A 17,800-nucleotide genomic window follows, 5' to 3' on the forward strand; every position below is an offset into this window, starting at 1 on the left:
GAAGAAGAAGAAGAAGAAGAAGAAGAAGAAGAAGAAGAAGAAGAAGAAGAAGAAGAAGAAGAAGAAGAAGAAGAAGAAGAGAGATATGAGGAAAGAGGGAGAGAGCGATGTTTGGCAGGAAGGGAAACAATGGCTGGAGCGAGGGGCGGAGAAAGGGATGCAAGAAGGAAGCTGTGTGGAGCCCGCGGACCAACTCCCCGTGAGGAAGGCCGTCACCGCGCGCTGCTTGGAGCAAGAAAAATTAAAAACTGGGGGAAAAGAGCAGCTGGAGGTGATGCAGTCAGAGGGAGAAGCTTACAGAAGAGGAGCCCGAGGTCAGGGTGGCATTTGGGGGCGCAGTGTGCAGGACCTCCCTTTCCACATGGGTTTTCCCTGGAAGAGGCCTGGGCCAAGGAGGGGGCCCTGGGGAGCCCTTGCGGAGGAGTTGGGGAGAAGGGACAGTTCGGCTCTGGGGCTCTGGCCAGGAAGCACTGATTCATCCCAGAACTAGGTCAGATTTTTTTTTCCCCCACTAAAATCCAAGGGGGGAGAAAACCGAGCAGGAGCCAACAGACTTAGTGGCCGGAACATCTGTGGGGTGATGGTGGTGGGGGCTGTCCAGGGCTCCTTCCTTCTTCTTGAGCCATAAATACACTGGGGGGGGGGATTGCAGAGCCCCCCATTCCAAGCACCACCGCAGAATCCTGGCTTCTTCTTAATCACCCTCCTGCCCCATCTGGCCTCTCTCTGCAGGAGACCTCGTGGATGTCCTCAAGGTCCTGGGTGTGCGTGGGGGCCAGGCGGGGGTCCCTGAGGGGCCTGGCTTGTGCCCCCAGCGGGCTCCCGAGGGTGACCGGGCATTCAGATTGGGAAAGATCAGCTTGCCTAGTGTCCCCACACAGGAGCTTTTTCCAGGTAAGTGGTTAGCAGGGGCAGGGCATCCCCGTGGAGGGCGTGTGGGTCCCTCCAAGGTCACCTGAGCTGGCCAATGGCCTCTGTCCAACCAGATGGACGCTTTCCTGTCAACTTCTCGGTGATGGCCACTCTTCGGGCCCAGCCAGCCAACCAGTCTGTCCTTCTGTCCATCTACGATGAGAGGGGTGCCCGGCAGCTGGGGCTGGCACTGGGGGCGGCCCCAGGTCTCCTGGGTGACACCTTCAGTCCCCATCCCCAACCACCCAACCTTGCGGATGGCACGTGAGTAGTGCAGAAGGAGTGGATATGGGTCCCCTGAGACCTAGAGATACACACTCTGAGGCTGTCTCTTGGCAGGTGGCATCGCCTGGCGGTCAGTGTGGATGGTGACAAGGTGACACTGGTGGCTGACTGTGAGCCTCAGCCTTCTGTGTCCAGCCAGGGACCTCGATCCATCAGCACCGCCGGCCTCACCATCCTGGGGACACAGGACACTGAAGAGGAGACTTTTGAGGTAGGAGAGATGGGGAGACTGAGGCCGGGGTGGGTCATTCAGCCCACAACCTGCTCAGGGAGCTCGGGGGTGGTTTCCACCACCGCTGTGCTTCTCCGGGGTTGCAGAGCAAGGGATGCATCTCGTTGGCATGGGTGGAGGATGTACGTGGCCTGCCGTGGGCGTGCGGCTATGGTGTGCGATGGTGACTGCCCTGCTACGGTGCTGGTGGCTGTACTGGGCATGAGTGTGTGGGGTGTGGCACTGGACCCACAAAGGCAGTGTGTGTGGCCGTGTGACAAACACATGTGTCGTGTGGTGACTGTCCTTGAGACTGCACTGTGTGTGACAGCAAGGGGTGTGTCACCTCCTCCAGGCCAGGAACCTTGCTCTCTGGTCCCCGTGCTGAGGCCCCACATGTGGAGGGGCTCTTGGCAAGGGGTCCTGTGGGCGGGGTGGTGTCGTGTGGGGTTGCTCTGTGTGGACAGAAACCAAGGCCCCCTGCCAGGAGCCGGGTGGGGCTGTGCCCAGAGGACCTGGGGGGTCACACTCAGCCTGGGGTCCCCTCCCCTGTTGGTCTTTCTCCAGGGAGACATCCAGGAGCTACTGATAAGCCCAGACCCCAGGGCTGCTTTCCAGGCCTGTGACCAGTACCTGCCTGGCTGTGACAAACCGGACCCCACAACCTCAGGGGTGAGCTCCAACCCACCTGCTGTGCAGCTGGTCAAGGGCTAGGGGGCGCCCTAGACCTGACTGGTTCCCTCTTCCCAGCGTCCCCAGGCTGACCCAGAGAGTCCTTCTCCTCGACGCAAGGGCAAGGGGAAAGGAAAAGGAAAGAAAAAGGGGCAGGGTCGCAAGGGGAAGGGCAGGAAGAACAAGAACAAGGGAAACCTGGCCCCCAGCCCCTCTCCTGCGTCCCTGTCCCCGGAGAGCCAGGTAAGGCGGCCGCGACCTCTCGCTTGTGCTCCCGCCTGCAGAGCTGTCTGAACCCCATCCTCCGTCTTGGGTCTAAGGCTCTGATCCCCGAGTTCTGACGTCTGTCAGACTGTCGGGGTGGGGGGCTGCTTTTGTCTTATGACAGGCTCCATGCCTGTGCCCCTAAATTCTGCTGCTGGGGGCTAGAAAGAGAAGTCACCCCCAGGTGAGCACCTGCTTATTAGGTGTTCTTGAGGGGTACTACTGGGGGGGGACACTGGATGTGGCTTCATACTCTTTGAGGTTCACTGATAAGGCTTTCATGAGGTTTATTCTCTGCGGGAAGTCCTACTTGGGGGACATTGAGGGAAATATTAATCAAGATCAATATTTGGGGTGTCTCCAGTTGGGGTCACTGTGGAAGGTCACAGCTGGAGGTAACCGCTACAATGCACAAGGGGGCCACTGATTGGGGTCACCAATTGCAGGAGTAATGTTCAGGGGGTCACGGGCAGGGCTGTTAGTTTGGGGGTCTCCAAGGGTTGGTAGTGAGGAGCCCAGCCGCTGGTGAGTGGAATTACTATCTAGGGGTCCTGGGTTGCCAGCACCGATTGGGCTACTAGGGACACTCACCGCGGGACGGGCACTGATCGGAGGAGTGATTGATTAGGAGCGCCCTGCTCCTCCTTAGTCACCAGAGAATGCTTCCTATTGGGGGGTGTCGCTGGGCGGAAGACTGAGGCCATCAATGGGAATAGTTCATGGGCTCGACACTTCGTGTGGTAGGAATAATTGCGGTCATGCGCTGGGGGGTCCCTAGCTGGTGGCATCTGGGTAGGGGTCCTTGCGGTGGGCCGTGGGTGGCGGGCCTGGTTTGGGCAGGATGCTGGGTGCGATCGGCCTCGGCACAGTGGCTTTCTGGCCCCAAAGCGTCTTTCCTGCCGTTGCTCGGCGCCGCCCTTCGCCGGCCAGGCCAGGCCGGGCCGCCCTCTCTGAGCCCTGACCCAGTTCCTTCGCAGCTGTCTACGCCGGAGGAGCTGGCTGTTTGCGGCTTGGCCTGCTGGCCGCCGAGCTCTGCCCGGGGAGAGGCCTGTGGGCCAGGCTTCCGGGAGTCTGGCCCCGGGCGCTGCTGGATCTTGACCTTGACCGCCGGGCTCGGGAGCCGCCTGGCTCAGCCTTGCAGGCCGGGCCCCGCGCCCGGGCCGTGCGCAACGGCGCCCCCTGCCGGCCATCCCGGGCCTCGCCGCGCTCGCAATCCCCCCCCCCCGCGGCCTCCACGTTTGTGGGGTCCTCCGCGCTCCCCAGCGCGTGCACCCCCTCTGCCTCACCAGACCCGATTCTCCCTCCACGCCCGCTCCAGGCCACCACTGACGCCCCCCAGCCCGAGTCACCGGTTCCAAACCCGCCTGAGCCCCCCACGCCTGTAGCCCTCCCTTCCACGGTGACCTCGGCTGTGACCCTGGGCCACCACAGCGCCATCCTGGAGGTCAGGGAGGCCCTGGGGCGGTGGCGGTGAGGGGGTGCCGAGAGGGACAAACTCTGATTGTCTCGATGCCTCAGGGGGAACCGGAGCCTCAAGGTGGAACCCAGCTCAGTCTTCCTGATGCAGAGGCAGCCGGAGAGGAGGAAGAAGGAGGGGGCTCCACTCTCGACCCCAAATTCCGGGCAGCAGAAAAGCCTTTTCAGACTGAGTTCCACATCTTCCCTGTGAGTGCGGGTGTTGGAGTTGGTGCAGCGCAGGGACAGCCCTGGCTCTTTTTTTATTCTTTATTTAGACTTCTTGTTGTTGTTGTTGTTGTTGTTGTTGTTGTTGTTTGTCTGTTTGTTTTTCCCTGGTACCAGGGATTGAACTCAGGACCCTGCGTTTGCCAGGCAAGCGCTTATTCTACTGAGCTATCTCCCCAGCCCCTATTCTTTATTTTGAGACAGGATCTCATTAAGTGGCTAAGTTGCCCAGGCTGGGCTTGCACCTCAGACCCTCCTGTCTCGGCCTCCCAGAGTGCTGGGGTGACAGGCGAGCACTGCTGTGCCTGCCTTGACACTCTCCCTGAACTCTGTTTATCTTGCCCGAAGCCCAGCCAAGTTGACAGATATTTCGTGGGTGCTGGCCCCGTGGTTGTGTGGGCGGTGAGGATCGTTTGGCTTTCAGTCTGGGTGGGCTGGGAAGCCACCCTGGGTTGGAACTTGTCGGACCCGGAGCTCTCACTGTGGACAGTAGGGGGAGCCAGAGAGGCCGCAGGGAAGCCTACCGGATAGGCTGGAGCCGTGACCTCCCGGCTTCCGTAGAGGTCACGGAGGACAGTTAAGGACAGCAGTGGTGATGTCTAGACTTTGCAACCTTGTTTGACGCGAAAAGTGAGATGCCTGCCAGGGATGGGTGGGCCATTCTGGAACTCAGGGAGACTCGGCCTGTGCTGAGGGATGGTTTCTGCACTTAGAAAAGAGCGCATGGTGGGTTTGGTGACCAATCCCAGTCATCCCAGCACTCTGGGAGGCCGAGGCAGGAGGGAGGCTTAATGACTTAGCGACTTGTCTCGAAATAAGAAATGGGGACGTGGCTCAGTGTCACACCTTAGATTCAACCTCCAGTACTGAAAGAAAAAAAAAAAAAAGCAGAGACGGCTCCTAGATCCCAGCCTCAGTACTGGGCAGAGGAGGAGGGAAAGAATTGTAAGTAATTCTGGGGGCTTATTCTGCACCAAGCTCTGTTTTTGTTTTGTTTTGTTTCAATTTTTGTTTTTGAGACAAGGCCTCACTATGTAGTTCAGACTGGCCCAAATTCATGTCATGAGATCCCCCTGCCTCAGCCTCCTGACTGTCAGGATGACAGGTGTGCGCCACCACGGCAGGCTTGCCAACCTTAGCTTTATTTTTATTTTATTTATTTATTTTTGCGGTGCTGGGGATTGAACTCAGGACCCTGCGCTTGCCAGGCAAGTGCTTATTCTACTGAGTTGTCTCCCTGGCCTCCCTCAAGCTTAGCTTTAACTCACTCCTCTTCCTCTGGGATCTAGACGCTTATGGGTCACCCGGGGACAGTCCAGGTGGCCAGTTCCCTGTGACCAGCTGTGGTTGAGGAAATTTCCATCACCCACGGTAAGGCCTGTGGCTGTGCAGTTTATCGTGGCCATGTCGGGGTCAGGGACACTACTGAGCTTCCTCGCGTTCCCTGGCTGGAGGAAGGGCAACAGCATCGAGGGGTGCAGCGCAGGCACACCCCACCTGGATGTGCGAGTGGGGGCTGGGAATATGGCTAACATCTTTTCCTCCGTCTTCCTCCCCCAGGGCGCTGGAGAGAAGGGGGAGAAGGGAGCGAAGGGCGAACCCGCAGTTGTTGAGCAGGTGAGGTGCTGTGGCTTCCAGGGGCTGGGGTCCCCCTAGAGCAGGGATCACACTTCTGTCTCCCACCAGGGTCAGACATTTGAGGGACCTCCAGGAGCCCGGGGACCCCATGTGAGTATCAGCCTCTGGCCTGCCTTTTATTTTTTTGTTTTTTGAGACAGGGTGTCACTCTGTAGCCCAGGCTGGTCTCAGACTTGCAGTGATCCTCCTGCCTCAGCCTCCTGGGTGCTGGGATGGCAGGCGTGTTTGAGTGAGCCCAGGGGTGGGCAGCTGGGCTATTCTATTACCCGATCCCATGGGAGGCTGTGCTACTCTGGGGCTGAGTCATGATGATTGTTGGGATGCAGAGTTGGGGCGATGGGGGGTAGAGAGGCTCCGGGTGTGTGTGTGGGGGCTGGTGCCATGGTAGGTTGGGAATCAAACCTTTGTGCCTGCTGTGACTGCTGTTTCTCTATCCCCAACAGGGGGTGGCTGGTCCCACAGGCCCCCCTGGGCCCCCAGGATTCCCCGGGGACCGTGGTCCTCCGGTAAGAGATTCCCTAGGATGGCCTTTGGCAGGGATACGGGCCTGGTGTGTATGGGGGACCAGGACAGTGGCTGAGAGGCTGGGCAGCCCCCTTCTGTGCCTTGGAGCTGGCGCTCCTCTTGTGACCTATGCCTACAGCTTTCTTCTGTGTGTCCATGTCCCTTCTCTCCCTGCCCTTCCCCCAACTCTTCTCTCCTCTCGCCATCTCTATCGCTCTCCACCCTGCACCCCGATTTCTCCCACCCTGCATCTCCATTTCCTGCTCCTTTTTCCCTCAGGGCCCTGCTGGCCACCCAGGAACCCCTGGCATGGACGGAGTCCGGGGTCTCCCAGGCACGGTGGTGCTGATGCCGGTAAGGAGCTGCGGCGTGGGGATGAGGCTGGGGACACGGGCTTCTGGGGGACGCTGTCTCGGGGGGCTCCCTCACTCCTGTTGCTCCCCAGTTCCGTTTTGCAGGCAGCTCCCAGAAGGGCCCCCCAGTGTCGTTCCAGCAGGCCCAGGCCCAGGCCGTGCTGCAGCAGACCCAGGTGAGGCATGGGGCTCGGGCTGTGGGGGTTGGGGAGGGGTGGGGAAGTGGGGAGCAGGGGCGGGCCCTGTTCCTGGGGATCCTGGTTTCTGGGAGGTGGAGCAGACTCCGGTATCTTGCATATTGTGGATTTTCTTCCTGTGGTGGAGCTCCCTGTGCCGTGTGGGAGCCACAGCTTCGTGGTCCTCAGCTCCTCCCGAGGTCTCTGCTGCCAGTCCCACAGGCAAGAAGAGCGAATGTCCTGCACCGAGCCTGTGTGCTAGTGCAGGCCTGAGCTCCCAGTATTGAGTGAGGCTGAGGCAGGCGGATCCCAAGTTTGAATCTTCCCTGGGCCACTGAGGGAAACCCTGCCTCAAAATAAAAAATAACAAAAAGGGCTGGGGATGCAGCTCAGTGGTAGAACATTCTGAGTTCAATCATTGAGATCACCACCATCACCAAAAAAAAAAGGGGGGGGCGTGGCCGGCGAAATAGCTTACCTGCTTAGGCAAGCGCAGGGACAGCAGTTGTGTCCCCCACAGCACATGCCACACCTGCCCCGCCCCTGAGTGCAGGCGTGGTGGCACACACCTGTAATCCCAGCGCTGGGGAGGCTGAAAACAGCAGAATCACTATGAGTTGTCCGAGCCGTGTAGTGAAACCCTGTACCAAATACGTTAAAAAAAAAAAAAAAAAAATCCAGTACCTGAACTGGGGATGGGGTGGGCACAATTGAGCCATAGCAGCGCTGTGGGGGTGTCTCATGGGAGACTTGAGGTTCTGTTCCCCACTGTCATTCCAGCTTTCCATGAAAGGCCCCCCTGGCCCGGTGGGGCTCACTGGCCGCCCAGGGCCTGAGGTGAGTAAGGAGCCTGCCTAGGAGAGAGGGGCGCCCATGACCGAGGGCCACATCTGACTGCATCCTCTCTCCTCCTTCCCCAAGGGTCTCCCTGGATACCCCGGTCTGAAAGGAGAAGCAGGGGAAATGGGGCCACAGGTGAGAGTGGGGGTGGGGCAGAAGGGAAGTGGCTTCTGCAGGGGTGCAGGGCAGTGAGGCAGGGGAGCAGTGGAGCTTGGAGTGGCCAGACAACAGCAGTCTTGCAGAAGCACCAGTTTGCTTCTTTTTATCTATTTAATTTTTTTGGTACCTGGACTCAAACGCAGGACCTTATGCTTGCTAGGCAAGTGCTGTGCCACTGAGCTATATCTCTTGGCCCCGGTTTCCTCCTTTGTACTCTTCTTTTTTTTTTTTTTTTAATAAAGGGGTTATTTATTTATGTGTGTGTGTGTGTGTGTGTGTGTGTGTGTGTGGCCAGCTCAGCCCACCAGGGGGCGGGGCTGGCTGGCATGTGGTGCTGGGGGATCGAACCGCAGTCCCTGTGCTTTGCTGAGCTTGTTCTAAGTAGGTGCTTTAGACCACTGAGCCATCTCACCAGCCCATGTGCTATTCTTTTCTTCTCCTTTGCTCTGTCTTCCAGGGTCCACGAGGGCTGCAAGGACCTCCTGGGCCCCCTGGCAGGGAGGGCAAGAGGGTGAGTACCTCGTAGTCTCCAAGACAACTTAGACACACCTCACAGTGACACCTGCAGGTACCCGTGTTGGTAGCAGCACGGCTCATACTAGCTAAGTCTGTAAGCAGCCTATGTATCCTACAGAAAGTGCGGTATTTATACACCATGGAATACTACTCTGTCACAAAAAAGGATATATTCGAGGCGTTGGTAGGAAAATGGCTGCACCTCCAGACCTGGATGTTAAGTGAAGGCTGTCAGAAACAAGAGCTTCTAGATCCCGGGGCTTTTCTTATAGGAGAAAGTCAAAAGTGGAAATAAGTCAAAGAGCAAAATAAACAGAAATGAGAAGAAACAGAGAGCTAGAACTTTTCTAAAATGAAGGGAAACCAAGAGGTGGGGGGGGGCAGGGAGCAGAGAGGGCGGAAAGCGATGGAGAGAGAGTTGGGACGCTTGACGCACACACAGCTTCCCGCGAGGCATGTGTGCCACAAAGAGGGAGTGACAAATGCAGAGTGAACAGGCAAGAGAGCAGGAGCCTTCCTCGTGCCTCGGAGCTATGGCTGCAGGGTCTGGGGCTCCGCCCCTGTGCCCCGCCCCCTGGGGGTCCCCCCCATCGGAGCTCAGAGGCGGGCAAAGAGATGCCTGAGTGGGGGGCCAGCGTCCAGGCGTCAAGGAGGACCTGCAAACTGGAGTAGCTGGGTCGGACCTGGCGCCGGAGCAATTACCACGCAGTACGAGAGGAAGGACAGGTGTTCCAGGCGGGGGGCAGCGTGTGTGCGAGGAGCTCCGTGAGGCGCAGGCTGAGGCAGGAGGATCGAAAGTTCGAGGCCAGCCTGGGTAACTTAGTGAGATTTTTTTGTTTTGTTTTGTTTTGTTTGCTTTTTGAGATAGGGTCTTGTTATGTGGCCCAGGCTGGCCTCCAGCTCATGGCGATCTTCCTGCCTCAGCCTCCCACCTGGCTAGGATGTTGGGCATGTGCCACCAAGCCCAGAAACTTAGCGAGATTCTATTGTAACTCAGACTTAAAAGTATAAAAGACTCTGGGCATAGCTCAGCATGAAGGTTGGTCCTGGGTTCGATCCCCAGTCACACACACACACACACACACACACACACACACACACACACACAGTGGGTGGCTGCCTTGGTGAGGTCGTAAGCGTGTGGCTGAGTCCCTGGGAACTTTAGCCTTGACTCTCAGCCTCTGTCCTCCAGGGCCGCTCTGGAGCAGATGGTGCGCGGGGGCTGCCGGGAGACACAGGACCCAAGGTGGGTGCTGGGCCAGGACAGGGTGGGGCAGCCTGCAGGGTCCTGGATTCTGCCCAGCTGGTTTCTCTCTGGACAGGGCGACCGGGGCTTCGACGGCCTCCCAGGACTGCCTGGAGACAAGGGGCAGAGGGTGAGTGTGCGGCCCCCCTCGGTGCCCCTCTTCTCCTCCCCCCTGGGGTCCTGCCCCACATCTCCACATTGACCTCCCTTCTGTCCTTCCTCCAGGGCGACTTCGGCCGTGTGGGGCAACCAGGCCCCCCGGGAGAGGATGGTGACAAAGTAAGTGTGGAGGGGAGCTTGGGGGTGACAACCAGGAGGAGCGTGTGGGAGGCGAGACTGGGCCCTCAAGCCTGTGGCCTCAAAAAGCTTGCAGCTGGGCTTGGCAGGTGGCAGGTTCCTGTCAAGGGAGGCTGAGGCAGGCGGGTCTCTAGGCTGAGGCCCATGGGAGCTGCTTAGTGAAATGCAGTTTCAGGCTAAAAAATAAGAACAGGGCAGGGAATGGAGCTCTGTGCGAAGGTCCAGGCCTCCATCCTCAGCAGTGGGGAAAAAAATTGAACCCAGAGATAAAGATTGGGGTCAAGAAGTTGCGCTTGGGACAGTGAGTTACAAATGGGAGTAGAACCCATGTACCCTATCTGTGGGAGCCCTGAGATAACATTAGAGCTCTGAGGCTCCCCAGAAGGGCTTCCAGGCCCCGGGTCTCCCCACATAATGCCTCTTTCCCACAGGGAGCAGAGGGACCCCCAGGGCCCACTGGCCAGGCTGGGGAGCCGGTGAGTATAGGGACCCGAGCCCCCTGCTTGGGACAGGGGAGGTGGGACCCTCTGGGTCCCAGGACTCCCGGGGCCACACAGAGGTGATGTTGGGGTAACACCTGTCCCTCCTTGCAGGGTCCCCGAGGTGTAATCGGCCCCCGAGGCTCCCCTGGCCCCCTGGGACGCCCGGTGAGGATGACACTTGCTGTCCCATCCCCTCCTGTCCCCTCTGGCCCTCTGTGTGTCCAGCTGTGGTGTCCAGCATCTCTTTCTGTCCGCATCTCTGGCTGTCTCATCTCAGGGCCCCGGCTTGTCCCATCCTAATGTCACCTCCTGTCTTCTCCAGGGCATCACCGGAAGTGACGGAGCTCCTGGCGCCAAAGGCAATGTGGTATGTGTGCTTTGTGATTGTCACTTCGTTATTATTGCTATGTGCGCAGTACCTAGTCAAGCCCAGGTCCTTCCCACTGGGATCCATCTCCAACTCTTTTGCTATTTTTTAAGTTGGAGGCAGGCTTTCACTAAGTCACTAAGTTGCTCATGCTGGGCTACAACTTGGGACCCTCCTGACTCAGCCTCCCAGAGTGCTGGGATAACGGGTGTGCATCACACCACCTGGCTGGATGAGCTCCTCTGGCTGGGGACACCATGACCTCTTCCAGCTTCACCGACCCCCACTTTCTCTGCAGGGTCCGCCTGGAGAGCCAGGGCCGCCCGGACAGCAGGGAAATCACGGGGCCCAGGTTAGAGCCATCTTCTGAACAGTGGGGGTGACATTAGACCTTGACGCCTCCCCACCCCTCCTCTGGCACTCACTGCCTCTTCCTACTCCCTCCCGCCATTTGTTTTTTCTGTCTTCAGGGGATCCCCGGTCCCCAAGGACCCATCGGCACCCCAGGGGAGAAGGTAAGGACCCTGATGCCTATCGCCTCCTCTCCTGTCACCCCCCCCCCCGCCGTGTCACCAGGAAGAGCTTTGTGCCAGGGCCCTGGCAAGTGATCAGTTGCCACGTGCCATGTTCGCTCAGCCAGCCTATGGCAACAAAGTGCCTTTGTTGGGGGAGGGTTGGGTGCAGGAAAGGGAAGCCCACCACGGCCGATTGCACAAGGGGACCTTGTCAGGAGGGAGAGGGGCCCCGGGAGGCTTTCACACACTGCTTCCTGGCTCCGTGGCGGGAGGCTCTGTCACCCGGACACCTGCACCCTGCTCCCTGGCAGATGCGCTCCTTCCGGTGTGGGTCTGTTTGCCCTCACCCTGGCCAGCTGCGGCTTTGACACAGTTGTGGGCAGCTGTGTCACCATTTCTGGCCCCGGTCCCCTGTGATCATAGATCCTTACCCTCAACCACCTGTGTTTGTCACAGCTTTTCGGTGCTGGGACAGAAACCCCTGATAGTGAAAGCTCCAGAGAGGCGAGGTTGGATTGAGCTCACAGTTTCGGAGAGTTCAGTCCATGGCCTCCAGGAAGGAGGAATCACTATGGGGGAGACCTAGGCTCCCCGCGGAGGGGAGCTGCACACCCCAGGGCAGCCAGGAAGCAGAGAGGGAGAAACAGTCAGGGAGGAAGGCCGGGGCCACTTAGAGCCCCAGGGTGGCAGCGCTCCTTGTGGTCCCCACCTTTGCAAAACTCTGCCTCTGAAACAGGAGACTTGGGGGCCATTTTTACTTTTTGTTTTTGTTTATTTTGAGACAGAGTCTTGCTAGGCCACTAAGCTGTCCCAGGGGGACTCTACCTTTCAATGCCCTGCCTCAGCCTCCCAAGTGCTGGGATGACAGTTGTGGGCACTGTGCCTGGCATGGGAGGCGCTTTTAATGATAGGGATGTAGCTGGGTAGCCCTGTGCCCCAGGAGACCTCTGGTACCTTTTTATGTCCCTTTTCTCCACAGTCTAAGAGCAGCAGGGTTTGCATGGCCCAGGGAGGGCAGGGGAATTCCCTTGGGACACACAGCAAGTCAGGACAAAGCTGAGGCAGGCAGATTTCCTGGGCTTGAGGCGGCTGCAGGCCTGCGCAGAGCCGTGCTGTTCCTGATGGAGCCCCAGAGCCCCGAAACCCTCTTTTCCTATCCATCTTCTTTTAGGGCCCTCCTGGAAACCCAGGTATTCCAGGTCCCCCAGGAGCTGATGGCCCTGTGGTGAGAACCAGGGGCTGGGACAGGGTGGAGGAGGAGGAGGAGGAGCGGGAGGCTTGTCTTGGGGACTCTGCAGGCGAAGCTTGTTCTTTAGTGACTATCTATTTCCTCTTCAGGGTCACCCAGGCCATGAGGGTCCCACAGGCGAGAAAGGGGCCCAGGTGAGAGACTTGGGAGGCTGCTGGGGTAGGAGGGGGGGCAGGGCCAGGAGGCGGTTGCGGGGGAGAAGGATGCCATGGACGAAAGGGACAGAGCAGGGTGACACTAACCTTCTCATCTTGTCAGGGGCCACCAGGCTCGGCAGGGCCTCCAGGCTACCCTGGACCCCGGGGTGTGAAGGTAGGTGACGCAGGCAGCCTGTGGGCCAGGGAGTCATCTTCGCCCTAAACTTCCGGATGGGGAGCTGGGCGTGTTGATCCACGCCTGTCATTCCAGCACTTGGGGGGCTGAGGCAGGAGGATCATTGTGGGTTTAAAGCCAGCCTGGCATAGCGAGTGCTAAGGCTCTGAAAACAGAAGCAAGGAAAACAGTTAAGGCCCCTAAGCGCAGAGATAGTAGCGATCGAGCGAGGGGGACATTCCAAGGAGAAGCTGGAAAATGCTTCCCTAAGATGAAAGAGTGAAGGTACAGTAAAATGTTTTGGGGGAGAGAGAATAATAGGAAGGGAAGATGGGAGGGAGAGAGGGTGGGAGCACCAGAGAATGAGACCAAGAGGGAGATTCCATTCATCTAACCTTTTCAACAGCATATTTTTAAAAATATTATTTATTTATTTATTTATTCATTTGGTACAGGATCTTGCTGTGCAGTCCAGACTCCTGGTGATCCTCTTGTCTCAGCCTCCCCAGAGCTGGGATTACAGGCGTGCACCACCACACTCAGTTTAGGGGCTGGCATGGTGCGCCTGGGGTTCCAGGGCCAGCACGGAATGTGGTATTGGGGATCGAACCTGGGTCCTTGCCCTTCCCAGGCAGGCACTTAGACTGCTGAGCTATCTCCCTGGCCTCTAGTATATTGTTTTAATTATTGTTTTATTATTAGTAGTTGTTATTCTCTTCTTCACCTAATTTTTTAAGTCAAACTATCCTATAGATAGAGGAAAAGTAATAAAGGAAAAAACATGGAGGAAATAATAGAGGCAGAAACATGATATACCCAGGAGCCGGGGTTGTGGAGAACGTCGGTCTGCCCAACACTGTGGGAGGCCGAGGCACGAGGATCACAAATGCAAGCCAAACTGGACTACTTAGTGACTTAGTGAGATCTTGTCTCCAAAAAAGGAGAAGGAGGAGGAGGAGGAGGAGGAGGAGGAGGAGGAGGAGGAGGCAGAGGAGGAGAAATGGCTGGGGATAGAGCTCCATGTGAAGCCCCTGGGTTCCATCCCTAATACTATAAATGAAAATCTGAGCCCTAACCCCAACCCCAAGCCATAGCCTATCGAGGGCTTGGAACGTGGTTTCGGGTCCCACTGGGGGCTCGCGATCTGTCCCTGTGGATAAAGGGAGACTGCACGTAGTTACGCTGCTGTCGGAGTGGAGGCCACTTACCTTGTGGCCAAGGCTGGAGGCCAGCTGTAGCCGAGACTGCGGTATTTACGTTGCGGTCCAGTGAATCGGCTGGTGTTACACGCACGGTTACGTTGTGGCCCTTGAGCTTGGCTATACTGTAGTCTTTCTGAGCCTGTGTGACCGGCACCCAGCCCCGGTGAGCAGCCCAGGGGACAGTCCTCTAGCTTAAGAATGTGGCTGCAGTCTGGGGCGATCTTCCTCCTCCAGCCAGAGTGTGGACACAGTGACCACGTGACCCAGTTCAATGCTTGGCACATTGGCTTTTCCTGCACACCCTGCACACAGGACCCGGGTGCAGCCCAGGAACAGCAGAGTGGGCACTTCCAGCGCTGAGGGTGGCTTGTTTCCTCTGGATCGGACCCCTGCCCTTACTGTGGTCCACAGGCCTCTTGGGACAGTTAGGGCTGTTTTGAGCAGGGGACCAAACCTGGTTGCTTGTCAAGCAGGGAGAGAGACTGAGAGCTTTTTGTTTTGAGCCAGGGTTTTGCTTTGTAGCCCAAGCAGGCCTCAAATTTGTGGTGATCCTCCTGCCTCAGCCTCCTGAGTGCTGGGATGACGGGTGTGTGCCACCTTGCCCAGGTACTGAGGATATTTTAAACATTTATTTTGCAGGGTACCTCAGGCCATCGAGGCCTCCAAGGAGAAAAAGGAGAGAGGGTAAGCGAGGAAGGGAGATCTTGGGGGGGGGGACGCCCCATTACGGAGCCCTGGCTCTGTGCCTTTCCTAACTTTGGCCGCTTTCTCTCTCCCAGGGAGAGGACGGCTTCCTTGGCTTCAAGGGTGATGTGGGCCCAAAAGGCGACTGGGTAAGACGAGCTGCATCAGGTGGTGTGGGTGCATCGAGGGGCTCTGGGAGAGCCAGCGAGGGGGTGAGCTGGGGGGCTCGGGGAGCAGGAGGGGCAAAGGCTGACATGAAGGCCTCTTCCATTCTTCTATTCCAGGGACAGCCGGGGCCTCCCGGTCTCCGTGGAGAGGACGGTCCTGAGGGGCTGAAGGGGCCGGAGGGGCTGGCGGGAGAGGAGGGGTCTCCGGGCGCCGCTGGCGAGAAGGCGAGTGTGCTACGGTCAGCCCTCCCTACAGGCAGGCTGCTCCCTGCCTTGGCCTCTGTCCCCCGTTTCCTGGTGCTGGGGATGGAACCCAGAGCCCTCTGCACGCTGGCAAGCGCTCGCACCCAGCCCCCTGCGGCCCCAGGTCTCCTACCACAGGGGCAGCCCCACCCTCGTCTTGCCTCTGAATTCCGCAGTTCAGCACTGCAGAGCAATCCCAGCACAAATCTTAGTGTTCTCTCTCTCTCTCTCTCTCTCTCTCTCTCTCTCTCTCTCTCTCTCTCTCTGTCAGTCGTTTTTGAGGCAGGGTTTTGACGTGTACTTCAGGCTGGCCCTGAGCTCACTTTGTAGCCCAGGCTGGTTTTAAACTCACAAGGCTCCTCCTGTCTCAGCCTCCCGAGTGCTGGGATTGCAGGCGTGCACTACCATGCCTGGCATTTTTATTTCTTCGGCTAATGCAGAAGAAGCTATTGTAATGGACCGATGTGTTGATTGGTGCTGGGGAATGAATTTAAGTCCTTTGCATCGAGCTGCATCCCCAATGCTTATTTATTTATTTATTTATTTATTTATTTTAATGTGTTTGGTACAGGCTGTCACTATGCAGCTGGGGCTTGTAGTGACCCTCCTGTTTTCAGTCTCCCCAGTGCTGGGATTATAGGCGTGCACCACCACGTGGGTTCTGGGTGGCTGGTTCAGTAGGCCCGGATCAAACCCCACTCACTTGCCTAAGCAGGCAGGTGCTTAGTCTCGCTGGCTCTCATATATATATATAATTTTTTTTTTAAATTTTGAGACTCAGTCTTCCCAAGTCACTAAATTACCCAGGCTGGGCTCAAACTTATGATCCTTCTGCCTCAGCCTCCCAGAGTGCTGGGATTAGAGGCTGTACCACCACAGCTGGGGCAATAGGCACTTAATGAGTCAAGGAAGCTGAGTTTGTAGTAGTTGAATAACCTATCCAAGGACAGCCCCACGCGGCCACCAGGACTCAAACACAGTTTCTCTGATTCTCAGTGTGCAGCCACAGCCGTCTTGACCTTTCCCCTTTGACCTCTGGGTTCCTGTGTCTGACTTTGGTCCTGTAATCTCCCTGCAGGGCAATCTTGGCGTGCCCGGTCTCCCAGGATATCCAGGACGCCCAGGACCCAAGGTGAGAAGCCGGGGAGTTGGGGTGGGTGGAGCAGGAGCCGGGAACAAATATCTGGCATCCCGGCTGAGCTGAGAGGGAGGGGTGAGCTTTCCAGCCGATGGGTCCCTTGAGAGAGGATAAAAAATCGGGTTTTGCCCTCAGCCACACATGTACTCAAAGACCCCCTTGTGGCGGGTAACATGGTTTTTGAGTCCATCTCTTTATTTGAGACAGGGCCTTGCTACGGTAGCCCAGGCTAGCCTTGAACTTTCAGTGATCTTCCTGCCTCAGCTTCCTAAGTGCTGGGATGACAGGTGTGTGCTGCCGCACCTGGCCAAAATATTATGCATATTTGTTTGCCAGCATTTTAAAAAATGTATTTAGTACAGAGTCTACAGGGTCTCATTACACAGTTTGGACTCATAGTGATTTTCCTGTTTTTCAGCCTCCCAAGCACTGGGATTACAGGCATGCGCCACCACATGTCTCAATCTCAGTCTCAGCATGCCCCAGGGGCAGGGCCAGCATGGTACACAGGGGATTGAGCCCTTGTCCCTGCACCTGTCTAAGCAGGGACTTTAATCCGCTGAGCTGCCTGGCTGGCCCTTGTTTGCCGGCAATTTATGTGTGTGTGTGTGTGTGTGTGTGTGTGTGTGTGTGTGTGTAACCGGGGATTGAACTCAGGCCCCAGGGAAGAGCTTATTCCACTGAGCCATCTCCCCGGCCCCTGCCAGCATTTTGATGGCTGAGGATTCCGCTGAGCTTTGTCTTTCTGCCTAAACCACACCCAGATTACATCATGAGTGATTAATCCCTGGCTGTTTATAGAACATAGATCAGGAATTTAAAGATATTTGGAGACAAATGTGAGTGCAGAGTTAGTCCAGATTTGCATCCCCCCCCACTACCCTGGTTATCCTGCCTATGCCTAATTTGATAGCAACTTTTTTTAGTAACTTCTTTTTATATCAAATCTATTCTGTTCAACTCGGTTTTGGGAGATGGTGTTCTTTTCCTATCTGAATTTCACCAGTGTTTACAAGTTTTCATTAAATGACCCCAGCCACAAGTACTGAGGATATACTGAGGGAATAAATTCAAGACATCACGGCCAAGTGTAGAGCTTGAACCGTGAGAGCAGAGGCTCATGGGTATTGAAGAGAGGAGCTGCCAGCCAGAGACCAACGTGTGGTAGCCATTCAGGATGAGGGGCATCAGAAAAACAAAAACAAAGCCGAACAACAAAAAAAGAAAGAAATATAATGCTGGGCATGGTGGTGCATGCCTGCTCTTCTGGTGCTTAGGAGGCTGAGGCAGGAGGATCATTGTAGGTTCGAGACCAGCCCGGCCTACAAAATGAGTTTAAGGCCATAAGACCAGCCTGAACTGCATAGGGAGACCCTGTCTCAAAAAGACTGGAAAAAGAGAAAGAAAGAAGAAAGAAAGAAAGAAAGAAAGAAAGAAAGAAAGAAAGAAAGAAAGAAAGAAAGAAGGAAGGAAGGAAGACGGGTGTAATATACTAGGGGAGCTAAGCCTGGTAATGATCCCTATGCATAATAATGACCACACATTGTCCAGTTTCACGTTGCCATAAGGAAATCCCCGAAACCACGTGTGGTGGGGGACACATGTCATCACAGCACTCGGGGAAGCTGAGGCAGGAGGATTGCAAGTTTGAACCCAGCCTGGACAGCTTAGTGACTTAGGGAGAG

The 17,800-nt window shown here is 56.8% G+C and overlaps 1 protein-coding gene across 1 annotated transcript in view; it reads left to right on the plus strand.

Moving 5' to 3' along the window:
* The window catches only part of Col5a3 (collagen type V alpha 3 chain), a 40,083-nt gene that overhangs the window by 4,576 nt on the left and 17,707 nt on the right, over positions 1–17,800 (plus strand). The window contains exons 2-31 of the mRNA XM_004633010.2: positions 733–894; positions 987–1,176; positions 1,252–1,408; positions 1,976–2,080; positions 2,159–2,323; positions 3,663–3,788; positions 3,863–4,009; positions 5,588–5,644; positions 5,714–5,755; positions 6,109–6,171; positions 6,449–6,523; positions 6,615–6,698; positions 7,479–7,535; positions 7,620–7,673; positions 8,155–8,208; positions 9,406–9,459; positions 9,536–9,589; positions 9,685–9,738; positions 10,188–10,232; positions 10,350–10,403; positions 10,561–10,605; positions 10,904–10,957; positions 11,076–11,120; positions 12,292–12,345; positions 12,459–12,503; positions 12,628–12,681; positions 14,523–14,567; positions 14,663–14,716; positions 14,852–14,959; positions 16,056–16,109. Of these exons, the coding sequence (XP_004633067.1) occupies positions 733–894; positions 987–1,176; positions 1,252–1,408; positions 1,976–2,080; positions 2,159–2,323; positions 3,663–3,788; positions 3,863–4,009; positions 5,588–5,644; positions 5,714–5,755; positions 6,109–6,171; positions 6,449–6,523; positions 6,615–6,698; positions 7,479–7,535; positions 7,620–7,673; positions 8,155–8,208; positions 9,406–9,459; positions 9,536–9,589; positions 9,685–9,738; positions 10,188–10,232; positions 10,350–10,403; positions 10,561–10,605; positions 10,904–10,957; positions 11,076–11,120; positions 12,292–12,345; positions 12,459–12,503; positions 12,628–12,681; positions 14,523–14,567; positions 14,663–14,716; positions 14,852–14,959; positions 16,056–16,109 (2,357 nt within the window). The remainder of the gene's footprint in view (positions 1–732; positions 895–986; positions 1,177–1,251; positions 1,409–1,975; positions 2,081–2,158; positions 2,324–3,662; positions 3,789–3,862; positions 4,010–5,587; positions 5,645–5,713; positions 5,756–6,108; positions 6,172–6,448; positions 6,524–6,614; positions 6,699–7,478; positions 7,536–7,619; positions 7,674–8,154; positions 8,209–9,405; positions 9,460–9,535; positions 9,590–9,684; positions 9,739–10,187; positions 10,233–10,349; positions 10,404–10,560; positions 10,606–10,903; positions 10,958–11,075; positions 11,121–12,291; positions 12,346–12,458; positions 12,504–12,627; positions 12,682–14,522; positions 14,568–14,662; positions 14,717–14,851; positions 14,960–16,055; positions 16,110–17,800) is intronic.

The sequence above is a fragment of the Octodon degus genome, unplaced genomic scaffold, assembly GCF_000260255.1.
Source record: "Octodon degus isolate 3935 unplaced genomic scaffold, OctDeg1.0 scaffold00050, whole genome shotgun sequence".
Lineage (NCBI taxonomy): Eukaryota > Metazoa > Chordata > Mammalia > Rodentia > Octodontidae > Octodon > Octodon degus.